This window comes from Micropterus salmoides, unplaced genomic scaffold (assembly GCF_014851395.1).
Source record: "Micropterus salmoides isolate LMB-PRFRI ecotype aquatic unplaced genomic scaffold, ASM1485139v1 Ms_hic_scaffold_14, whole genome shotgun sequence".
NCBI classification, from domain to species: domain Eukaryota; kingdom Metazoa; phylum Chordata; class Actinopteri; order Centrarchiformes; family Centrarchidae; genus Micropterus; species Micropterus salmoides.
In genome coordinates this window covers 15,501,199-15,527,406 of record NW_024040485.1, presented here as the reverse complement: position 1 = coordinate 15,527,406, position 26,208 = coordinate 15,501,199, and the positions used below count along the sequence as shown (strand labels likewise).

The 26,208-nt window shown below is 42.1% G+C and overlaps 1 protein-coding gene across 1 annotated transcript in view; it reads right to left on the bottom strand.

Moving 5' to 3' along the window:
* Nucleotides 1–23,554, bottom strand: part of cdh2 (cadherin 2, type 1, N-cadherin (neuronal)) — a 57,020-nt gene extending 33,466 nt beyond the window's left edge. Inside the window, exons 1-2 of the mRNA XM_038717956.1 lie at nucleotides 23,274–23,554; nucleotides 21,439–21,547 (exon numbers count right to left, since the gene is read on the bottom strand). Of these exons, the coding sequence (XP_038573884.1) occupies nucleotides 21,439–21,547; nucleotides 23,274–23,333 (169 nt within the window). The 5' untranslated portion in view covers nucleotides 23,334–23,554. The remainder of the gene's footprint in view (nucleotides 1–21,438; nucleotides 21,548–23,273) is intronic.
* Nucleotides 23,555–26,208: the final 2,654 nt, after the last annotated feature.

Below are 26,208 nucleotides of genomic sequence, written 5' to 3'. Positions count from 1 at the left end.
CAACTGACGCGCCGAATGCATCTCGTTACTAACCTACTTCGACCTGCTTGACCCTCCCCCCACACATACTTTGAGCTCAAAAGACATCAACTGAGTGGGAGAGAGAGAGGAGGCCGGTTATTCTATGGACGCATGGTGGTATAACATCCATCTGTGCAAAGCAATTAATGTCTGCATCTGGATTAAAAATATTTTCAAACGTGCAGTCGACAAAGAAATCCATTTAAAAGCTTTTCTTCGCAATTGTGGCCAGATTTTAAGACTTTGAGAACTTGAAATGTTTGCTAGAGAGTTGGATGGAAAGCTGCTATGTTCGTTCACAATGCGGAGCCATTATTGAGACCCTGTTACTGATTTTGTCTTTAATGCAGAAGTTCAGCCTCTGACGCTAAATGCGGCATCAATTTGTAAGAGAGACACATCTTTCTATTTCTATCAGGGCTGCTCGCTTTCATATGCATGGCATCTTTTCTGCAGAAGCTATTTAACACAAATCTAAACCCGACAAATTGACATACTGTATTTGTGTCTCACCTTCACATAACGCAGTGTGAGCAGCATTAAACTATTTGTTAATTCAAAAAGCGTTCCATTAAAAAGAAAATGTATATAGATACATATGCACATCTGCAAAGCTACAATATAGATTTTAATAGTTCATATAGATGAAGAGAAGAAGACTGTACAAGGTCTTCCTTATGTGAACACATTACAAATATAAATAGATATAACAGTCCCTCAACAGTTGCCCAGTGCAAATGCAACATCAGGTGTGAACAATTAGTCTTGGCATCAGTCCAGCACAAGGAAGCGTCTCCTCTCACATGCATTATCTGTGTTAAGGGAACAGTAGAGCATTACCATGTGGGGAGCATGGCTGTGTGACTGGACTCTGTGAGAGGAGAGCCCTCTTACTCCCATGTAATCAGCTGAACTGAGTGGGTTCAGAAAAGGATCTGTGCAGCTGTGCTTTATTACAGACACAATGAGTGCCAGATTAGGGGAACTGGAAGGAGGAAGGGAGGGAATGGTGGATCACAAGGGAGCTGGGGTGGGGTGGGGGGGGTTGAAAATGACTCCAAACACATCTGTCCTCAGTTTGTCTGCAGCTATAACACCAAACCACAAGCATGGCCATGTACAAATCTATCTCTGTTTGGAAAGGCCGCCCGCGGAAATGTTTCCAGACCTTGGGTTTTTAACGCAAGGACTCGTGGGAATAGTCTGTCGCCTCTCAGTGATAGCAATGTTCGTCAGGGTCACACTAACATCGAAAGCGGTGGCACGAACAAGCAGGTGGCACAAACATGTGAATCAATGTGGACAGCTCCTGGTGCTGTCGGGTGGTCTCTGTATGTGTCTCAAGGAAACGATCAGTGGTGTTTATATTGTGACCCTTAGTTTTATAGTAAATGGCATGTGCCGTTTTCCTGCTGTTTACATTTTCTTTGCTTTAAAATGGCACAAAAACAGCCTGTACTGTCACAGAGCAGTGTAATTGTGGTACACTTATACAATGCTTTCAGGCCAGGCCTGACAGTGCAGCTGCATGGTTGTGAAGAGGGCTTTCATACTTCAAAAAAAAGAAAATGCAAGTGATCATATTGCCTCTACCTGAGTCACCCTAACCGACCCAGAGAGAGAGTGAGAGAGACAGATAAGAGAGAGAAGTGATGTGCTATGTTTGGCTGGTACTGTCCTATCATTCTGCTTCAGTGGAACCTCTCGGGCAAACAAAAAAATGCAGTTTCACAGCGTGTTATGCCGGCAGAGGCAAGATTCACCAGGAAGACATCCCACTACCATTAGGGCTTACTGGAAAGCCTTTCTATCCCCCTTAGAACAGCTTACGCATAAGGAGTGATTAAACATCAAACCACACTGTTGCACCCTAATCCACCACCCAATTCTTGATATGCCTTCCTGTTTGTCTTGCTTTCTTCCTTCACTTATACAGAAGTAGAGACGAGCTGACTCCTAACACTATTCAGAATTAATCCCACAATAAGATGTTGTGTTTGAAAAGTGGCTGTAAGATTTTGTTGCACAGTTGAGAAGATTTTTCCTTTGTTACAGTTTACTTAGTAACAAGTAAAGCTACAGCTAACTTAGTGATGAAATGTCATTCTGGATTTGATGGACATTGATCAACTTTTTCATCACTGAGGAAAGGCTAAAGATGGGGGAATTTAAAGTTGGCAAAAACTAACCCGCAGGCATTTGGCACAGGCAGGGTGCAGCACTGCTTCTTTGTTGGTCAAGTTTGAGGATTAAATTGTTCCAGGTGGGGTCCTATCTTCTTTCAAACTCCTCTGCTAGGCCTGCAGGTATAAGAATAGCAATTCGAGAGAGTGGAATTGATCCTATTTTTTTTTTTAAGCGCATGAACAGACCAACAGGAAATGATGGGGGCCGCATTACTTGGTCTGCGGCTGGTTTTATTACTTACACAGCTTCTCATCTGCGGCTCCCCCCTTACTCACATGCCTCTGATTCACTGGAGTGGGCACAGGAATTATGTTTTTTTTCCTAGCTTAATCTCATTACGTTCATTGGTTGATAAAACCCTGTGCTAAAAGTGAGCTTATTATTTATTGTTTTGAACAAAGTCTATCTGCACCAGGTGTGTGAGCACGCTCAGATGGATGCAGGGATTTAAAAAAACAGTCCAGGGGTGATAATAATAATAACCTTTTATTTTTTGTTCATATCTTCTGTGGTCAGGTATGCCACAGCTGCTTAATAACCAATATGATCTCCTCCGCTAGTCTATTTCCTCTAGGACCACACCGGACAGATACAGCAATATACATGGACACTCAAGATGTACGGCCTAATAACTCACATTATATGAATTCAATAACACATGCCTATAGCCCTGCATGGTTGTTGATGGGAGCAGTAAAACAAACTTTAATATCCCAGTGTGTTAGAACTGTTAATGATCAGCACTGAGGGCAGTTAGGCTGTAACTCACTGTCCACGGCCACCTCACTGCCAGTGCAGACTGCAATTCTCATGCTAACACCATACGTGAGCAGTGAAGAAACGTCCCTCCACGGCACCTATAAATACCGTCATTTTACCAGTTCTGTGACATCAGCATTGAACTTGTGGATCCCTAAAACTCCCCAAATTGTCTGATTCACCACCCCCAATGGTTTTCTAAGGAAAGAATGACAGTGACCACTTTTGAAGGTTATTCATCGGGATGTGATTTGGCATCTGAGGGCAAATAATTAGTCAGCAGAGGTAGGGCTTTGGCAAGACTGACGAGTACAGCAAAATATGGCAATCATGGCATGCTATGAGATCACAGACTGCCGGCCAGCTGTGTCTGTTGATGCTGTCGAACCCTTTCAAGCCCCTTCAACATATGGTTTGGATCAAGTACATCAGAGTCAAACTAAGTTTTAAAAAACAAGCAAAGGTTCCATGTATTTGCGAAGGCTGGATTAATCAGAACACATCATAAAATGCATCTTGACATGTAGAAATTCTGACACTGTACTTATGTGACCGCATAATTCAAAAGTACAATTCAAAAAAGAGGGAAAAAATACTTGGCCAACTGTTAGTGTAATCCAACAAGTGCTTTAAATTAAAATCTAAACAGCATTTAAAAGTGAGGTTCACTGTGACTGCACAGCCTTGTGCATTTAAAATATTTTAAATCATTAAAAAGATTTGACTCAACACATTACATTATAAAGTATCTAAACACATTTTTCCACCACACATTAAACAAACCGCTACCAATCACGCAGAAGTAAAACTTTACTGCATCTTTAGTTTATTGAGTTTGAAGGCCATCTTCCATCACTATACAGAGCAAAATCAACATAAAAGCAGGGGAAAGACGTAAAAGGGGCAATACTGAATACTGAGAGCCATTAAGTCCAGCTGTGCAACTTCCATTACTGAAGTGTCAAACAGGGTGCTGTTATATTCATTAGCCCTGTACACAAAGGCAGGTCTCCGGTTAAAGTAAACAAAGCAAAATGGTTAATAAATGTTGCCTTGCTTTCCTTTGGAACATGTTGAAAACTAATGCGTCACTGATTGGAGACCATTGTCCCATTGCCACTCAAAACTAGAATATGAAGCAGATAACTGAACACAAGTTCAACCCACATCTAATCCAGATCAGTCCTGTGTAAGTACTGCGTTAGCTCTGGCATCCGATCACTTTAATACCATAAGCAACACCTTGCATTACGTTCTACTGCATTCTATACAGGTTTGTCACATCTCCGCGTCAGTTAAAATGGTCGAGGTTTGTAGACAAGATTTTGTGGCTAACAATAAAAAAAAAAAACCCTGCCACAACTGTATATTGCATTAAGTTTGTAAAGAAACAGTATTTTTCCTGCATCTTTGCCCAGAAATGGTCAGTTGATACACTCTGATACAGTCTGGGAAAGGGCGTTGTCCATGAACCTCAGCGTGTTGCTCTATCTTACACATCCCCCCATCCTTTGTGCACAGGGACAATAACAGCGGTTTGTGAGGGAGGGGGGGAGGATCTGGTTACCTTCCCAACTACTGCCATAACAGCATATGGCGGAAGCTTAGTTACACGACAACAGGTCCATCTTTCTATATGTCTTTCTATGCCGATTAGATGCCTCAGGACACTGTTAATTAAGCAATAAACAGAAACTCACATAGAAGAGGCAGAGTGTTATGGTGGCACTATAGTTGAGACATAACTCAAATTCTGCATGTTCACAAAGACATAATATCCACTAAATCAGGTGTCACATTGGCTTCATTCACTTCATTGTGTGCAAACTCACAAAAATCAACGCACCCATACTCAAAATAAACTCTGTGTGTAGGAAAATAATTGTATCATCCCCTTTTTGTACACTAATTTACATAATGTGGGCGTAGAGGGGTCAAAGATCATCCCCATCACAAATCCCTTTGAGTGAGGACTCACAATGGGCAGGAGCTGAATGCTTTTAGCCCAGCGGCAAAGGGGAAAGCGGCTCCTCCCTTGGTGCTGCGTTCCTCCATCCCTATACCCACACCTCTCCCACATCCCGTTATTCACAGACCGTTTGAAAAGAATCTTACAGCCTGCACTGTAACCTGAAGCTGTTTACAAATATCAGTTTTCGATCAAGAGTAAGGGGAGCTGTGGAAAGGAGGAGAGGAAATAAGGCAGAAAAAAAACCTTGTGAAACAAAGAGACAGAGGAGGGGGTAAATGCAGAGCTCTACTAGTAGCTGTTTTATTGTACCCTGGTCCACAGCGGAAACTGTGGGGCTTCTTTTCAGTTGTCACATTAAAAGACCCATCCATCAGAAACAGAGCTCAGTGTAGTCCCCGCAGACTGGCAAAGAGGGGACACTTTCCACTGTGCTGGCCGCCACTCCTAAACCCAGCTATTGTAAATAAGATTTCCATTGGCACTCATTATGACCAGCATACAAACAAGCCCATAACATTCCACAGAAGAGAAAACAATGAAATTAAAGACATGGTGGGAGGGAGGACTTTTGCACACTAACCAAGTGTAGCTAAGCAGAAAGTTTACTACCTTTTACCCTGAACTACATCCAGAGTTTACATTATCTAAAAATGTGTAGTTCACATAAAGTTCATTCAGCATTAATACGAGAGCGTGGCATTATGAGGGTACTAAATCAGATTCCTTCCTTGAAAACCACAGTTGTTGTTTTCCGGTTGGGACTTCAGCCTCAAAGAGGGCTACGTGCCAGAAGCCTAATGATTAAGTATGCATGCTTCTGTCGAAATAACAGCAGATATTTTAAAATGTCTGCAGCTAGGATGCTAGCAGATATTGTGTTGCATTCTGAGCTTGATGGTTTGGGCAGGAAGGGGGATAACATGACAGCTGTAGCGACCCGGGATACCAGGAAGACCTGGAAGCACAAACATTTGCCTTTCTGCCTCACTGGAATCCACATTAGGAGGTCATCGGCATTACAGAAACCCCAGACATGACCCAGTGGCAGCTGTGCATGGGGGTTTACAGCCCAAACACAAACAAGAGATAGTGTTCAGAGAGGGATGGGTGCTGCCATGCATGGACAGTGTGACACTGACACACTATCCTGACAGTGTGTCTGGAGTAAATTAAATTACCATTTCATGACAGCCAGTTCCATAGAACCAAGTACGCATTTATGTATATTTACTAAGAAAGAAGGGCTAAGGATGAGAAATGAGGCGAGTGATAACATGAGAAACCCCATTTGCATCAAATCAATCAAAATAACATCACCAGGGTCATGCGATCTTCCCCCAAATATTGTAAGTGTTTGATGTTGTCCTTGCATATGTCCCACTCAATCTGGCTAAGGTCTTCTGCTGAAGTAGACCAGTGGGAGTCGTGCTTTTAAGATCAATGTAACATATGGAAGACACCAAACTGAGAGGGAGTGGCGCCCAAGGGTTAGCTTTTAACACGGACAGACAGCTGGTGCCGTGAGCTATGACAGCAGAGAATTCGTATGGAATTCAATTCCCTTTTTACGGCTGTGGAATTGTGGGCAAATTGTGGAGCTTTTCTGGTAAGAACATTAAAAGGTTGTTTTTATGGGTCTGCTAGCAGAGAGCAGGTCACTTTAATGATGGGCAATGTCCAGCCCATGCTCCTGCTCACTTTAATCGCATGATGCCTCAAAGCCCATGCTGGACCCCCATCCACATCAGGGACATCTGGCCCCTCCATCTACAACCACGGCCCTTAATGGGCAATTACAAAGTCCAGGGCCTGGGAATATGCTTCGATTTATAGTTCCAATGTATCCAAACCCAGAATCCTATGTCTATCATGGCTACATTAGGTTATATGAGACAGGAGGCCCATCAGACCTAATAAGCCTTATCCTTTCCAGAGGATGGCCATTAAACTCCCCCCTACCATGCCAGCGCAGCCATCAGCTCCCAGTCTAGTAAATTAAACAAATGAATGGCGTCCTCAGTATTACAATTAAAGCATAGAATAACATGAAACCATGAAGCTCATTAAAGCTCTACTCCATCTACAATCCAATCAGAGCCTGGGGTAAAATCAATTATAAATCATTTATAAAAGGCAGACATCCAATGTGTGTATTTTGTTTCATGTCAGGCTCATATTCAGTCCTGCTATATGTCTGCATCTGAGCTTTCTGGAAGGGAGGGTAAGTGGGAGGCAAGTTACACAGAGCCATTTCAGTTACCCCTGACAACCCGTGGCTTCTGCCAAGTTGAGCCCTCTTCATTTAAGTTAGCCTCTTCCTCATTGCACTCTTCCTCCCTCCTTTTTCAGTTGGGGGGTCTCCTGCTTTTATTAACTCCCCCTCCCCCTCTCGTTACAAACACAACTGCGTTATCCATGTCAAATCCATTGGAGACAGCCTGGGGAAGTCAATATGGAGCCAATAGATTCTCTGCTTTCACTGTGGAACTCCTGAGGCAGGGAAAGCAAACGCAGCTCAAACTATCATGGACAGCTCAAAACAACTGTAACAATTCATTTTAATCTAAAGCAAGAATATATTTTTAGGGAAAAGCTAGCTTTTTGAATTACTATTCAACTGCTATTTTTCTTCACACATTCAGTCAAGATTTATTCAGGTGTGACAGAGATGTTCTAGTAAACAGTTTTTCTTCCTAACAATGTACAAGTAAATGAAACAACTGTAAAGCTCCCATGCTGATATGAAGAGCTGGACATGTGAGAGAAAAGAATGAAACTCTTTTCATAGTGTTGGTAAACTCAGAGCCACTGAAAAGAGGATTTTTGTACAAACACATTAATCTGTGGACTTTATTGAAGTGCTTGAGGAAGGAGAAAATTCAAACGCAAGGTAGACAAAGAACAGAACAATTGGTTTTGAAATACTTTATTCCTGCCATTTATGTATGGATGCAAAAAAACAGTTCAGAAATTAATCTTAGCAGCTTGAAATATCAGTTCAGGAGAACGCAAGCAGATACAACAAAATATATAGAGTATCATGCTTGTTTTTTACCACCTTTTTTACAGTTAACACCTGTCAGGAGCCTTTCACCCTCCTGTCCTGAGCCACAGGTGTGAGGAGACCAATGTGTGACCTGATGAAAGACACTCTGGCAGTTTAGTGCCAGGAAGTAATTTCCCCTCACTGATAGGCCATTCTTTATTTAGCATAGCCTAAGGAGGTACACTTAACCACAATGCAGACTACCACACACCAGCACCAAGACTAAAAATAAACCATTACCACCAGCACAGCCCACTGGTCATACATTAACCACAGCAAACTAGCTATTTCCTGCCTGATATGATAGTTGTGTCTTGGAATTATACCCATCAGCCAAAAAAAGGGAGAGGGAAAAGACATGGCGTCACGGGTGAAAGTATGAATCACCACCTGTACAGCACCATTTCTCACACTCTTCCTTCTGCTCACCCAATGGCCAGAGCTCTAGAAGTGACAGTGAATACTAACAGAGCAAGCTAGTGTCTCCTGGGCTTCTGTACAGCAGGCACAGCGTAGAATCATAATTGAGCGACAGAAAACACAGTCTTATAGAAAAAATAAGGGGGTAAAGGATGAGCAGCAGAGGAGGCAATGAATTTAGAGGTTGGGGGATTTTCGATATGACAGGGGGTAGTTATTTGCTGGCAGCAGCAAGCCCTTTACCAACAAAGGGCCTTTCATATTTCCTGTGAACAGAGACTCCCATTAATCCCAGAGGGAGGGCTCATCTCAGGCTTCTCCTCCGCACATAAATTACTCTTCTTATGCCCTTCCTCCCATTACTGCATAGTGTTTACAGCATAAAGAGTAAAGAAAGAAAGTAGATGAGCCAGCCACAAATCTCTAATGTGTGAGGCCACTCTTAAAAACAGTTATGTCAACACTAACTCATAACACATGTGCCAACATTTGCTTTGCTCCAAGCCACAGTCAGGAAGCTGAGGCAACCCCGCTCTCTGTGTCCCTCCTCTCATTCCACCTCTATATGTCTAATTTCTGTCTGTCTTTCTCATATGGGAGGAGTGAAAAAGCTCTGCCCAGCTGTCACATTTCTGAGCAGATGAAGCCCGCTCTGACGGCAGAGAACATGCCAATCCCCACTTATCCCACACAGAATGGAGTCTAACAGCGGTGCACAGCTGCCTGTGTACACATGCTTAGATGGTGGCCTGGTGGAAGGCATGATAAGCAGCTAAGAAACCATCATCTTGCCTGTGTGGCACGCTGACAATGGATTTGCAAGAAGTGGAGGGGGGGGGGGGTGTATGGAAGAAAAAGGGTAAGAAGAAAAACACGCCCACTTAAGCTTGTGCCCAGTATCTGGGCCGCTTTATTTCAAAGAGACGCAAATCAATGGCAGTGCAAATGCCTTTTCCAAGCGCTCTCCCGATGAGCCAATAAATAAAGGCCGGGAATCAGAGGATAGGCTGAGGAGAAGCTGAACACTTCATTGGATGTGGCCAAGTCTCACAGAATGCTACACTTAAATACACACACATGCCCTTTAATGCCGGCAGCAGCTCTGTTCATGAGGTGCTCAGCGTGAGAGCACTCTGGATGTTAGTTTGTCATTAAAAGCCACAACAGCCACAATGTTTTCCTGCGATGGGACTGATTATACTTGTGTAATTGGTAATATTGAAGTCTTAAGTCATAAAAATGAGACAGCACTGCATGCTTGCATGTACTATATCAGCTGTCTAAAATTTCAAACAAAAAAGTGTGTGAATCAACAGCATTACAGCTTATGAATAAATACTCTCTTTCAATGAACTACTTAATCTTTCAGCAGATGTATAAAAGAACAATGTGTGCCAGTGTTGCCCACTACAGCCACTCTGCACAGAATAAACCTGGTAAATGCAGAACAAAGCCTTGTTTGTGTCTTTTGACCTCAGCTCTCCTAGACAACACATTCTTGGTAGGACAGAGGGGAAACATTCAAACGGGGTTCGCCGCAGTTGTTTTTCCCCCCGTTTATCCAATAAGATAGGTTTAAAGGCAGGTTTTGTGGTTGTGTGCACGTGTGTGCGTGTAGTAGGAGTGGTGGAGCTGCTTTAAACAAACTCTAAATACTGAAGTAATAATGCCATGTCAACCTGATGGTTTATGTTCTTGGCAAGTCATCCACAGCATACTTTATTTAGCACCGCTCTCGACTGACGAAGTAAGAGAATTTTGTTTTAAGTTGATTTAATCTGTAAAAAAAATGTGTCTCAAACATTATTGTCCCTAAAAGGTTTCCCTATGTTCCAGGGATAAACAATGGCTAATGGATCATTCTCCATAAAAAGAATCTTTTGACTATGAGGTGCAGACCCGGTAATCATATTGAAAGTCTGTCATTGACAGCTTTATCGACCACTTTAAATTTCATACTACATCAGAGCATGATGAGTATAAACAGGTAAATGGAATTTCCTGTTACTAACACCCGTAACCACAGCAACACTAGTACAGAACAAAAATGGTGCCGCCACTAGCTTTATGAAGTGTTTTTTCAGCTTGGCTTGATTGCTCAAACAACCAAAAGGTGTGAGAATGACTTCATGTTCTTTTCCTCCTGACACATTTAGTACCTTTAAGGAAAGTGCTCAGTATAAAGTGCAGCATTCGGTCCCAGACCACAAAATGGCCCACAATGGGAGTAACACACGTTTGGATTTAAAATGTGAGGTTGTTGCATCTCATCTCTATCTCTCCATGAGTAACTGGCATCTTGCATGTTAAAAAAAGCAACTCACAACCTCAAAGAGGAAGGAGGAGAGTGTAAAAAAGGCAAGCAACAACTGTGATGTTGCTGACTTGTAGCTGTCCAGTGTGTTTACATTACATACTGCAGAATTCAAATGTACGCACTCATATTCAGTTGAAAAATTAAAGCATTCGGTTTGTTTTTTCTGGATTTGCAGGTCATCCCCTTTTGTGACTAAAACTGTGGGTGACCGTCGACTTTAGAGTGACAACCATATTTGGCTCCAGTGTGATCATGCATGTTTTCCGCATCAGCTGGCACCCACTCGTCCACAGTCCCGCTCGAGGTATATGCTTCTGCGATATGGAGCATTTCACATCCAAAATAGCACTCCCACTCATAAATACCCCCTGTAAACCACAGGCAAAGATAATGTTTTTTTTCATGTACATACTGTACATTTTGATAAGTACCCCCCCAACACACTAGTATGCACTGCATTTACAAACAGCACTCTCAAACGCACACAACTCTCATGCATTAGTCCTTTTACCTCCTCCTCTGGCTATCTCATTGCAAATAAACAAACACTTGAAAAATACAACAAGCTCCTCTGAATTAATACTACCGAGGATGGCTAAAGCAGCATTCGTGATTCTGTCTCTGTTCTCTCCCTCTAAATAAGGTTATAGCCAAGCCCACTTGAAAATCTGAGGTACTGTATATGTATGAACGCAACAAATGTACAATATCAAAAATGTCCTTTTAAGTTGGTCCTCGCGGGGGACGTCCTCTAATAAAAGTACAAGTTCTGTTCTGTTCTCTGTTCTATCTATTGCTTATTTCCACTGGGATGCGACTGTGGTCCTATACACAAACAATGCATCAGGCAGAGATAAGCTTCTCCAGAGTCAATAAAAATGGTTTTAGTTGAACCCCATAAGGGACTGGGTATGATTATAAACACAAGTGGTGGAACTGGAAAAATAACATCATAGCATGTTGATCCAATATAAATGCATGCCTCCCTTGCCTCCCACCAGGTTTAAAAGACTGGAAGCTCTGAGGGAGGATGGGGCTCTGAAATAACATGTGCTCAATCTTCTCTGTCCATGGCACTGTTTCTCCGCGGTCCACACAACATTCTTTACATGCTTCATTTTATTCAAATGCCTTTCCTCCCGTTCAGCTTTCCTCCCATCTTACAGCTACAAATGTACAAGCAAATCAGACGCAAAGACCGACAAAGACAAGGAGATTTCTGACTGAAATAAAACTGCGACGTCTGTCTAGTTGTCCGCAAAATCCTTCATTTGATAATAATGACCTCAGTTCAAGATGTGCTGCCGTACTGTGTTTTGTGCTCCAAGTGTTAATCCTTCAGGCATTTCACACATTGCACCCTGCTCTCTCCCAGGCACATTCAGCGGAGCATTACGATTCAGTGCAACTCCTGCTGTATGTGCTCTCAATATCTACCTTGACAAAAGACAATTGGTCAAAATGTAAAAAAAGTATTGATTTAAATGAAAGAGAGACCTGGAGAATAAAGTTGCCCCCTAGGTTTGATTCAAAGCCCAACTCCTTAATAAGCCCAATTCATTTTCCTGCTGGGTCTGGCTCCTTCTATCACTAGTGACAGGCGTGAAAGGTCAATAACCTTGGCTCATAGCCCTCATATGGTTAGCAATGCCATAAATTAATGGTTGAGGCCGTTATTCCAAATTCTTCAAGTCAGCCAAAGGAAGCTTATCTTCTACAAAGGTCACAGTGCTTAGAACACTTAGTGTGAGAGCGAAGGGCTGACGTAGGACCTATATAAGACTGAGTGTATTGTGCTTGGGTGGAATCAGATGAAAGGTAGGCGGGATGCTGGTAAGCATTTGTGTTACTGTTGCTGAGCTTACAGCGTGCATAGTGTTGAGATAAAACACAAAAATCGACAGGGCTTTGGCAGTCAGTTTAGAGAAAAAAATGGTACGGCTTTGTAGAGCACTATTTTTGATATTAACAACAAATGAAATAACACTCTAGAATACTTAATTTGCAATATTTATTTTGCTTAAAAAAAAAAAAAACATGGTAAAAGTGATCAGACAATGGCAACACCGAAATGCAATGCTACTACCTTTCAAGGTAGTAAAATGCACTACCTTGAAAGTTTTTGTTGAGCCTACTTTTTCTCCTCCCAACCACCAAGAGATTAGACCCTCCAGGTAGTATGGATGTTTTTATCGCTTCATCGTATTGAACACATTTGTACTGTTACCTTCCAATGCTGCAGCCATGATTTGCTCGCAATGTGCTTTTGACCGTCATCCTCACCTTATAATCTTCATGTAAAAGAATGTGGCACTTATGATAAATGTGTTTACTCTTCCCCATCATCACCGGGTGGGTTTACCCCCCACCCCCGTTTTTTTGGACACAGTTTGTTCTCAATGGGAGAAATTAGGAGTGTTTGGATTAATGCAACTGATCTCCTGCTAACTGAAGCACAGCAAAATGACAGCATGTAAGAATGAGATTTCAGAGTTATGAATGTAAATACTGATTTTAATACAATTAATCATGAAGCTCCAATGGACAACCTCAAGCAGACTGCCTGCCTAAGAAAATTTGATTTTTAACATTTAATTTATCCATGTAGAAAAGTATAGAGACCCAAATATATCAGATGGCGAGAAGGAGAACTATATTGGGATGCCCATGCTGCTCTAACTTTTGATGGATCTATAAAAACTGTTTGCAAAGAGCTATGTGAGCCAAACAGTATAATAAATGTTGTGAGGTTTATGATGGAGTCCTGCTCACACTCAGTGTCCAGAAATCTCTTGATTTAGTGAAGCCTCATTAATGAATGAATAGAGCAACTTCTAGCAACTGAGAATAGACCGCGTTATATTATCTCCACAATTCTGTTCATTGTAATTTCATTTTCTTTTCTTTGCAACAAGAGAAACTTAAATCAAAATCACATTCAAACTGTTCCGCCATATGCATTTGTCTTGCCCATTTGCCAAATACACAAAGTTATTTTATGCAAGTCAGACTCAACATGTTCAAGAATTAGTAGAGCTCCATCTTGTAGCCGCAGTTATACCCTTCAGTAAGAATCTACCCCCCTCCAGCCCCTGTCCTGCTGAGCAGGCAGTGCTACAGGAAATAAAGTGGCGACATGCTGTACGCTCTTTAATGCCTCAGTAAATATCGACAGAGGCAGAGATAATATAAACTCAGACAACACAGGCCACAGAGCGATATGTTGCTTGCTGCCATAGTGTGCGCTCACATGGAGACAAGAAATTGCTGCAGGTCAATCATAATATCCGTGTGGTGATGGCAGACACTGGTGTCAGCAAGGCCTGGTAATGGTAGATCACTTGAGACAAGTAATATGGTGGGCTACATATGCTTATCTGATGAGCCAACAGTTTGGTAGCACTGCCTCCCATTTTCCCCAAATGGGAGGCAATGTTCCCAGTCACCAATCTAATCAAGATAAACTGAGAGATGAATTCTCTTTAAATAAAAGTAATGATGTACTTTCTTTTGTAAGACAAGCAAAAAATAGAGAGAACTGGAATGATATGATCAATCAATAGTGAATGGGATTCAGCTTTATTCATATCCTGTCTCTCAAAAGGAGCGGACACACAGAGCACAAGTTATTTATATATCAATTATAAAAAAAAAATAAATAAAAAACACACACACAAGATCCACAAAACCTCAAGACAGCCATCTATCAAAAATATTACCAGCACCACTAAAATCGCCCATCACACTCAACAACTCAGCAACCAAGGTCACTCCGAGAAACAAATTCAGTTGCAGAATACAGGACTAAATGCTACAGTACTGTCCTTGCATTACTCAATTAAGTCACATCAATCATTGTATGGAGCCAAGGGAGCCCCTCCACCTTAAAGCTCACGTGTGGGGGAGGAGGGAGGTGAGTGGTGGAGGTGGTACAGGGCTGGATAAAAGGAGGATGCATGGAGAATGTCATGAGATATGACCTAGCGACTCATCAGGGACTAGCGTCCAGAGAGGCGCTGGTGTGTTGAAATTGAAGCCTCTGCCGGAACACAATAGTTGGCGTGGCACGTAGGAGGTAGACGTCTCTTCCCAGGCAGGATTGGCCTTTGTGAACATGGTTACAGTATATGGGTCAATTAACGTGTCCCTGCTTCAAATTTCTCTTTTGTTGTCAGGGGAATAATAGTTTGCAATTTCATGTAGCCTCTTGAACACAGCATGAGGTTTGAAAATGTGAGTTATGTGTGTCACTCTCATACAGAAAAAGGCTAAACACAAGGCTATTTCTGTTTCTATTTTTTTTTTACATTTGTCCAAACTATCTCATTAATATATTCATTTGAGTATTAGTTTCCCTGTTTGACCCTGCGCACAAAGACGTTGTGTCTGCCTGCTGTCTGTCGTTTGGTGCTGTTGAATCTACATCTGGGCAGCCAGTGAATGTGCTCTTGTCTTCGAGCAACAAAGCTTAAGCTAAATGAAACTAAATGTATTGCCTTACGGACAAAAGATTTAACGAGACAGATAAAGCAGTGGGGACTGGGACTGGCTTCCCTTCACATGCCTGCCGATGGGAAACATGAAGCCGAGGCTCTCTATATACTCTCATCTAGTTTAACATAATGAGAAAAACACAGCAGAGAGAAAAACTGGGTAAAATCGTACAGGGGTATTGCGCAATAAACAGGTGGGGTAACACTGCAAACAAAGCTTTCTTTGTAAAGACCGGTTCCGTGAAAGAGATATGGAGTTGTTTGCTCTGCCAGCCAAAAAAAACCTGTCCCACTGAAGAAAAATGGCACTGAAATCCACAAATCAGTCCCTACAAAAGTAAACAATTCACTCCACAGTGCTGATGTATTGTCTTCTAGGTACAAGCTGGCATTTTCTCTTCCACACTGGTTCTAGCATTTTACTTATGAAAAATAACACTAGCCTAGATATAAGGATACATATATGCAGAACGTCAGGTCATTACAGCTATATATACACACGGCCTCATTACATTGCAGGGTCACTCATGCGCTTCCTGGATGTTCTTCACATTAAACAGCAACATCACTAAGAATGATTTCAGCTCCCTCTAATTTCATGACCAACTGCAAACAGGAAAGGATTGTTTTAGAAGAACAAATAAATCTTTCCTCGCACACATCGAATATAAACCCTAGCAATATGGCGTCACTGATGGAGGGGCCCAGGTGTGATCTAGAACCAAATAACCTATAAAACCCCTCTAACCTTCAACATGAATGTGTGAAGGAGCAATACAGCGGAGGGTCTGCTTTTCAGATCTGTATCCAGTCCCTGTGGATCATAAGGAGACAATGAAATTTTGATTTGGCAAATCTTGTTACACGCAATCTTTTTTAAAAACAAATGACAATCTGCATTTAACTAGTCAGTCAGATTACAGAGTGTGGACTGACTGTGTCTTTTCAGTCAAATATTGTGTTGATAGAGGCAGTCTACATCTATTAGCCTTTAGCGACAGCTAGTTATAGAAGTCCATGTTACCAGGAGCCGACCAAACACTTCTACACAACCCCCCCCAAGACCCGTCAGGGTTGAACAAGCTAAATTTATGCCAAGGACAAACCCCTCCACACACTCACACAGGAACGAGAGAGGGACACCTTAACTACTGCCCAATAACAGAGCCACACACTGTTAGGTGCCAATAGCAGAGGGCAGGGCCTGTAGCTGATAAGAGCGATACGAACAGAGGTGATGAGAAGCCATCAGGGTAATGTCTAGAAAATACTTTGAGGCTTTGTTCAAGTACCTGTCTGTCTCCAAATATGGAGGGATTATTTTCAGACTACCCTTTGGTTTGGTTAACAACTTAGAGCCTAAAAAGGTCAGACATAAATAAAATATATCCTATCCTGTCATGCCACCCAGCAGGTTCCAAAAGCACACCCACAAATTAGCCACAGATGGGTGCACTTGCTTTAATACACCAACATTATTATTTCACTTTTACGATATGGCCTTAGGACTGGAACTGTGGTGGCCCTACCACTAGCACTCGGCCAACTCTGCTTCCTTGTTATACTGTAGGCAAACTGCATCAAAAGGTTACTTCCCAAAACCATATACTGCCAAGACTCACTCTGCCATCACAATATGTGGTGGTTATCTAGGCCATGGCGCTCCCAGGAAGAAGGAAAAAAAGACACAGTGACAGACGATGAAAATAAATTTATGCGGGCTGATAACAATAAAGAATAAAACAAATCCAACCCCAACCCGCCAGTGACGCTGTAGCTGGGAATTGGAGCGCAGCCTTCATTACAACATATTGATCACTACAAACAAAGACCCTGGATTCATTGAACCACTTCCAGAAAGAAGAGAGGGGGGATGGGGACGAAGGACCGTGCTTATGAACAAACTTACAGTGAAACTGCTGCCTTAGCTTATATAAAAAATGAAGGAGAGCTGTAGTTTGATCCCCATCTAGAAGAGAAAGATGGTCACGGGGTTGCTCTAAATGCCCTACAATGACAAAGAGAATATGGGACACATGCAGCAGCTGCTATACCATAAAAAGGAAGAGCTTCACAGTGTCTCATGTTGCTCTTCATTTTTCTCATGTACTGCATCATGGCTCTGCTATGCTCGTTGATCTCATCTTGAACAGGGATTTGAATATTAAGAAAGTCTTGTTTGGCTATTGAATTATTCAGCATTGGCACAGACATCAATGCAGACCTTCTACACCTCAAACACAAAGTTCTCAGCAGCACACTCTTTTTCTGACACTGTGGACTTCAGCAGATACTCTGTTCCAGGCTATTCCTCAAAGTTATCAGCCTGTACTGTATATTTAAATAAACAAAAGAGCTATAAAATTGACCCTTAGTCCTTAGCCCTTACCACAAATGCCATTTATATACTGTCCATCAAGCTGTTGGAGGAAAACACAAACAAACTTGCTGTGCAGTCAGCCTAAAACATGGATTTTACAAATTTGCTTTTGTCTGTTTCTCCAAGTGATGAACAATCTTCTTTGTAGGTCAGAACACCATGAGGTAGGGGTGCCATGCATTTGCGGCCTGCATAGTGACAGGTCAGGAACTCTTGGGCTGGTCTTTCATTCATCTATACCTGACTTGGAAACCCCCACCGACATCATCCCAAATCTGTGGGCAGGAAAAAGAGTGGAGTATGTTGCTGAGCACTTGGCCCAGTTTACAGGAGAGGGTCGAGCAGGGTCACGTCTCACCAAACAATGGGGCCCCTTAAACACATTTGAGTGGCCCCAGCTGTACCCAGGGCCATCAGAATCTTAACAGAGCGCAGAGAACCAGAACAACATAAAAAAGGGTTCAGTCACTGCAAAATTCAGGATTTCTCGAATGCGATGTTTTTCTTGTCCAAAGGGTGAAATTTGCTTTGTTTAAACGGTTTGCCTTAAACTAACACAGTAAAGAGAGGTAATTACACTTAATGATAGATTAACTGAAAACTCTGAGATATATATAGCCCGAGAGAGCTTTTCAGTTCATGTTCTCATTGCTGACGTTGACACTAATTGTTTCAATCACATTATTAAACTGGTCAACTGTAAATCCCCCCATCCCACCCCGCCTCCCCACTTATCTGTGGAGCCAGCTCACTGGGCCCTCTTGACATACTTACATTTAAAGCACTTGAACCAAGGCTAAAGCAGACTATAGACAGACTTCTCTTTCATCATCAGAGCTCGCATAATTGTCAAGAATAAGAAGCAAAACACAGGGCTGTGGGGTGGAGGAAAGAAAAATGAAAGCAGAATAGATGGTTGGGGGTAGGGACGGCAGAACAGCAGCATAAGAGAGTATATTAAGCTCAATTAGGCTTTTGGGCTTTTCATTAACCCAGTTTTTAGGGAGGGAAACCTCTGCTGAATAATGCTGCGCCTGACTCACTTTGCAACCCTGCTTTAAAGGCCTCATCTGGAAAAAGAAAAAAAAAAACACAACAACACAATGTGTGCCAGCTCTCCAAAGCCACCAGAATTCCATTAGCCGCCCAGGGCAAACCACCCGCAGCCGCAGCCTACCTGAAATTAATTGCAATTTAGTAAAATAAGTCACTTTATCGTGCAACTAAACAAAATAAGTGGAAAACATTGTGCAAATGTTTAAAGACTTTGACTGCTTTCATCTGTATGATGGTCTGATAATGAATAACTACGTTGGGTCATTTCTCTCAACTCAGTATCAGGCCAGAGCAAATACTTCATTCTTAAAAGCAAGGTCATAAAGGCCCCAGAGGGTAGACAGGGAATAACCTCCTAAACCTGATGTGGTTTTGCTTCAGGAAACAATGAGGGGTAACCTCCCTTTAATGAATCTTAGGAGGGGAGTTCTCATAGAAAAGTAACTGTCCTCCCTAGCCTTTCTCTATGCTTCTCTGCTAAGCAACTTTGACAAAATGCATTTTAGCAAATCTATTAATAATCAATGGGCCATCACTTGGCCAGCTAACAGTTAAAGTCTAGTGTACGCCCCCGGGAATGTCATTAAATCTTACCATCAAATAGGTATGCTAACTGGTTGGCCACAATTACCACCATCAAATCTACAGGATGTCTTTAATTTGGCGCATACAATGGGAGCTGTTTACATGTGAACTGCCACTATTTCCAGGTTTTACAGACCTCAAGATGTGTATTCTCTTAATCAATAACAAAGAAGGGACTGCAATTAGAGGTGTTGTTTGAGGATATCAGCTATAACAGTTCACCTCTGCTACGTCTCATGCATATTCTGGGGTCAAAAGCGATACACAATATGAGCAAAGGACTCATATTACTGACACCTTACACAATGTACTGATAGCATTACATGAACATTCAAGCAGGTCCCATTACAAATAAGCTAACTATCAACCAATAACTTGAGGAGAAGTTGATGCAAACTGGAAATAAGTGATTGGGTTATTTAGAACACGACAAAGCCTATGTGTTCAGGTTTGGTTAATGAAATGACTCCAGCAAGAAGACACTCAATGCCTTTCTATTCATTACGGAAGGCCTTTCAGGGCACAATAGACAAAGTTAATGAAATGCAAAGGAAACACAGAGCATTAGCCTGCTACATGCAGCTATAGAAGCATCAATTTGAAAAAAACGTCAACTCCTGGACAAAAACAATATCCCAAAACAGCATGGCGAAAGCAAAGTTGAAAAACTTTGGGAATATTCTCCACACTGTGGGGGCTTTGTCTTTCAAAACATGCCACAGGAGCTTTTCATTAGAGAATGCAGTTTCATTAACATCATCCCACGCTGCTGAGCCCTGCTGCATTACAATGACACAGAAGTGCCCCTCTCTGTCAGGGAAATCTCCATAGAGCAACAACTCGCTGGGGGAGGGGAAGGGAGAGAAAAGAGAGAGAGGGGGGGGGCAAACAAAAGGGAACCTGATTATCCCCGGTCACGGCTCATCCACAAGCCAACAGAGGGAAATCCATCACCTGCAGGATCAAACAGAAACTTGTGCACAAGGTAAAGCCCAGTGAAAGCTCTACCCACCCATCTAAGCACTCTCTTCTCTCCCCCTCCTTTCTTCTCCCGTCATTGCCACCTCCCCCTCCACCTATCTTGACTCACACCAACAGCAGCATGCAAGTTTTAGGCACACACTGTGAAATCCAACACAAGTGAGAATGTTTTCTGGTCCAAATGACCTCAAGGCTCTCACCCCTCTAATGACACTCTGGTGATATATTCCAGTTTTTATTATCGTCTGTAGGCCGGCACACCGTTTCACAGTAGCTGCATCCTCATTTTGCCAATATTAAACTCCAAAGAGGCAGTATTGGTCATGCCTGCTGCAATGTAATGGAATACTTCACCTTCTTGTTTGCACCAGGTTATATGTTGGTAAAAAATATAAACCCACTACAGCTGGGTTTCCCACAGAAGGACAAACATTTTGAAAGATACTTAAATTGCTGTTATTACTCCCACTGAGTGGGCTTAGGAGTGTAACATTGCAATTGGACACATTACCATATGATTCTAGCAGGAGCCTTTAGGCATAGAAGTGTTTAAAGTAACAGACAGAAATACTTCCTCCATATGGTTTGAATCGGTACTGAAGTGACGTTAAATCAGGAAAAAAATGCTAAATAATGGCATCTGATAAAGGAAATAATTGAATGCACCAGCACGAGGCATGGCATGTTTAATAGCAAGGTTATTTGCTTGATTAAAGTTGCATAAGTATTCAAATCTGTGTGTAATTGGTTTGTATAACACTGCAACAAGATGTGTCCCCCGTGCAATCAACAAAGTTTTCATACTTTTAATGAAAAAGCCAGCAGTTAACAGCCGTCTCAACAAAATGCAAATTGCAAAAACACAAACTGTTTAGCCACAATGTATGATCTAGCATTTAGGTAACAATCTGCTTGTGGTTGTGTGTGCTTTGATGGGGAAAAAAACTACAGCATGTAAGCAAAACGGACAGTAGCTATATAAAGTTGAACCACATTTGAGCTGGTTTACAAGGCAAACCTACATGACTTGCAATACCGCACAGCTACACCGAAGCTAATTGTTTAAATATGTCGAGCTTGTTCTGATCCTCCTCCTGAAATGTAACACATGGAGGCAAGCACGCACAACTTTTGTGCATACCAACACACACACAATCAAATCAAATATAGACATAACAAGCATCCAGTACAGAACAGCACTAGGAATATTTCACCACTCACCGTTGAAAAGGGGCTGTCCTTTCTCTGTGATATCTGGCACCACAACCTTGTATACATCTTCAGAGAAGCCTGGCCTGCATGGTGGGGTGCCCATGCCCTCTGCTGCAATCTGTGATGGTGGGGGGGAAGGGGGAGGGCAATGAGTCATAAATCAACCTTCAAAAAATGCACTCTGTTGCCTCCAAAACCCTCTTGGTCACGTTCTGAAGTCCCCATAGTTGTACAAAAGCATCTGTTGTTTTTATAGCAGGGACCGCAATTAGGATAATGAGGCCAAAAGGGTTAAGCTTCAGCCAAAAAGCATGGCTAGGCAAGAACAAACTCCATTTGTCCCCCTGGAGGGGCCCAGGCACAGGGTAAGGTTATGACCAACTCTCTCGGTCGGGCCCCTCTGATCAACACACTACCCTGGACAAACACTCCACTTTGAAGAACAGGAAAAAGGAAATAGAAAAGACTAATTTTAACGACCAACTATTGTGGGAATAAACACTGTTGTGTAAATGTCTGAATAAACAAGAAAAACAGCAGCTGAGGTTTAAAGAAACTGCAAGGCTGTGACTGATCAATACAGTACTTTTTTTGGCCTCGTTTTGAAGAGGAAAACTCTGTGCTCAGGGTGCGAACACAGAAGAGTTAAAGAATAATGGAGGATGTTGCAAAAAGAAGGGAAAAAATATCTGAATCACTGGGGCTGATGTTTCTGTAAAGCACAATTTGGCCAGAATGAAAGAAATCACTAACACACAAACAGAGCACAACTGACAAAAACGCTCTGGTGTCCAGGCATGTCCATAGAGACTCCATCACACAACCTCAGCATTGATACAGCTCCTAGGAACAGAGGGCCTGGCTGGCCCTATTTCTTTGCATGCACTCTCTAAAGAATGTAAAAGGAGAGGAGTCCTGCTGAAAAAGAGAGCATTGTGGGTATTCGTGCCACTTGCCATTCTTAATCAGAGGAATTTAAATGGAAAATGCTTGCAGAGCTGGGGGAGGAGCAGAGCTGGCATTCTAGCACGTTACAGCAACTGCACCAGGATGTGCATTTCTAGATAGACGTGTTAACACAGACGCCAGTGCTTTGCAACAACTATTTCAGCTGCCAGAGCTTTTATATTTAACTATGTTGCATCCTGAGGGAGACAGTTTTAACAAAGTAGCCACACAGTCAAGAAAATATATTTTACCACAAAAACAGCTTCCATCCTTAGAGCTGGACAACAATAATTATCCCATCGCTGTTGCATGTAGTTAGGTCTGCCTATACACAATCTACTAACACTAAATTTTACAGTAGGATACTTTTCATTCTTCATAACGGCTTTTAGCAGAGAAGCAATTAACTCGCTGGGGGACAGTGACACGCTGCAGCAATCTACATAAATATTAATCTAAACTAAGAACAACCAAGTCAGAACTAGGTTAATGTTGGCCTGTATCGCCCAACTTCCAGACAATAAAAGATGCAGCTGCATGAACTCCTGAATAAGGCTACGTACTTGTAAATGTGAATTATTTTAACTGAAATAATCAATTTAAACGCGTGTAGTTGTTTTTTTAAACAACCCAGCTAGCATCTCGTGAGCACGCGACGACAAGAACCCGTTAGCCAGTAATTACAGCCTGTACTAGACCTACTTTATCTTGAATTATTTTTTTTTAAGGGATATTCATGGCACTGTTTCCAAACTGTGCGCCGTGTAAAATGCCTGTTTAGGAGGCTAGCAGTTCGGCTGGGCTCGTAACTCAACAACAATAGTCGCACACAGAAGAACAAGCACCTAAACTGTCCGGTGTAACTCTCGCTCCAAACAGCTCCGAAATAACATTACCTGCAGTCCTGCCAAGACCGCCAGCAGAAACAGACCGCTGCCCTCGTGTAGTGAGTACATTGGTACGCCCGCGACTGCTTAATTTCCCCCTTTGGAATCCGTGTTATAAAAAGAAAAAGAAATGAGGAAAAATTAAAAAAAAAAAAGAAGAAGAAAGAATATCCCTCTGGCTCAAGTGTGGCCGCGGTACAAAAATAGGGTTCCTACGACAAAGGCAGGAGCGGCGGCGGCGGCGGCAGCATGTAGCAGCCTCCTTCTCTATCTATCCAGTCAGTACTAAGAGAGAGAGCACTGCCTGGTACTGAGGCTGCTGCTCCCTCCCATCCAGTCCAACACAAAAACAAAAAAGAGCCCCAGCCACTAGTCTGTAAACCGCCCATCTCACTGTCTCTCCCTACTGGTCACATGGCCAATTTCACTGCTGGGACGAAGCGGGGTCCCCTATGTTAACCGCCATCCCAAATGACAAGAGCATTACAGTAGTCACACATAATAGAAAAATGTTCATTCCCAGTGTGTGGTATAGTCAGCGTCGAGTTTATGGTGGTCTCATGTTACATTATGGTTTTTGTTTTTATTTTTCTGTGGCCTGCTATATTGAATCTGTGACTTATTTTAAATGTGGTAAAGTATAGGTGAATTAAGGGGAATGCAAAACGTCTGGGATGTTTTTTTTTTATCATGATTTACATAATATCAATACCAGCCAATCATAATACGGTTCTCATAGATACCACTAAGCCGTTTTTTCCTGGTCCAAATTAAATTAACTCTGGAATGACAATGTCTCAGCATTTCAGGTGACAACACCCTACAGTAGTTTTCAACATTTAAAGGTCAGTTTGAGGTCACCGTTTATTTGCTTTTTGTCTGGTTTCACTGACTCCTGCACATTATATTTAAATGGGACTCTAATATGAGACTTACATAGAAATGCAAAGAAAGGCAAATGATCAAAACAGACATGTGGGTATCTTACAACTTATATTAACCTATCAAATAGTACTGTGATCATGTTACACAGGGTTATACATATATCATTTAAATTCTTAGCTGCAGAGTCCTCTTAGAAAAATGCTTTTTGAACGTGGACATTAGTTGCCTAATTTGGGATTCAATCAGTTGTCCCTCAGCCTGCATAAAGAGTTGCTCAGAGTCTATTGATTATTAGGTGGGAGATTTTGATCACATTGCCCTTAGATAATTGCTGTTTACTGCACATTTGATCTTAAGGATTATTAAATGTAAATGTTTTTGTGTCAAATCTGTGCGTGTGTGTGTGTGTGTGTTTCCGTCTCTCTAAGTCTCACACAAATAGCCTACACGCGCGCAGTCTGTCGAAAAAGCTACTGTTTCACAAATTACTCTATCACTGTGGAATTTTGAATTATTTCAGTCCACCCATTCATCCTCACTTAAGTCTTGAATCCGTAAGTAAAGCTTTTTCACGTTACACTAAAATATGCAGTGAATAATTCCCTTACATTATCTTCTCATGTGATACAGCCTGATGAAGCTTAAATTACCTCGGTTGTGCTGCTGACACCTAATTAACTACCAAGAGATAGTTGCATGGAATAGATTGCATCTGCGACACAGAGATATTTCAGTTTGGTAGACAGGGAAAATATTTGTTTCATCTCCAAGGAATAAACACGGACTGACTTTTGGTTCACCTCCTCCTGGGCAATCTGTTGTTTTCCAAGTTATTGGCGTTTTGAGGTGTATGTGAGTGTGTGATGGGAGCGATCCTGCTCCCTTCCTCCTACAAATCAAACCGTCCACTCCTGGGAGTGTGTTGTAATCCTAAACAAACAGTAAGCACTATCATATTGCACTTACAGTCAGCACACACACAGGAAGAGAGGGCTGAAACGTGCTCGCATCTTGTAATAAGTGACTCATGTCACTTCACACTCATGTCATTGATTAGCACGCCTGATCACCCATGTTTTAAAATAATTAGACTGGCTCTTTGGTGGAAATGAATGGAATTAAAAGAAGAAAGAAAGTGAAAAAAAAATTAAGATAACGTGCTTAGCCCATTGAAGAAAGACTCTTATGGTCATGGCTTCCTGCAGCCAGTTAGCAGCAACTCCATTAAGAAACATGCCAAAATCATGTTTTCACCAAAGGCAGTCAGACTCACTGTGCACTTCTTTTGTTTCCTGTGGCAGAATAGGGCAAGAGAAACGGAATGACCTGTTGATAGCTGATATCACGTTTTGTACAAATTGTTAAATGTATGTAATCTAATCTAATTTGAGAGTGGGATCAAAATGCCCCATCTCTTTGATTAATACGGAGGCGGTTATCTTTCATCAGTACTTGTCTAGGCGAGGGAGGAGAGGAGGCGTTAGTGGGAATCCAATTTGGACTTGGCGCCTTCAATTAAACAATATCATGTTGCGTGATTCATAAGACCAATCTGAGACCCCCGAGAACTCTGTGTGCAGCATATACCTGAATTTGTCACGGTCTAAAATGTGCAATCAAAGGAGAAATTTACCATCAAGGTCGCAGTGCAGTCTATGGTTAATGTATTCTCTGGCCTGTGCTGCCTGTGTGTAGACAGATAACATTGTTTTGCAGGCCTGTATGGAGGCAGCTGTATGATGCATGCTGGTCATGATGCTGACACTGCTGTTGACTCTCATAAGCACAGGTGTCCGGGGGCTGGTGGCCTGGAGGAGCCCTTGATTCCACACCTTTTACTCTGCACAATTGGATGCAGCACGGTGGCCTTGATGGCACTGGAAGAAAAATGGACGAGGTCAGCAGCACTTTCATATCCGCGGCACTTCTTCATGCTGACTGCGTGTTAATACAGGGATATCACACAGTTCATCCTCAGCTTAGTCTTTTCTACTAAAAGCCAAATATAGATGACAATATTCAGTGACACACATGCATATAGCCTCTTTCTTTTGAATTT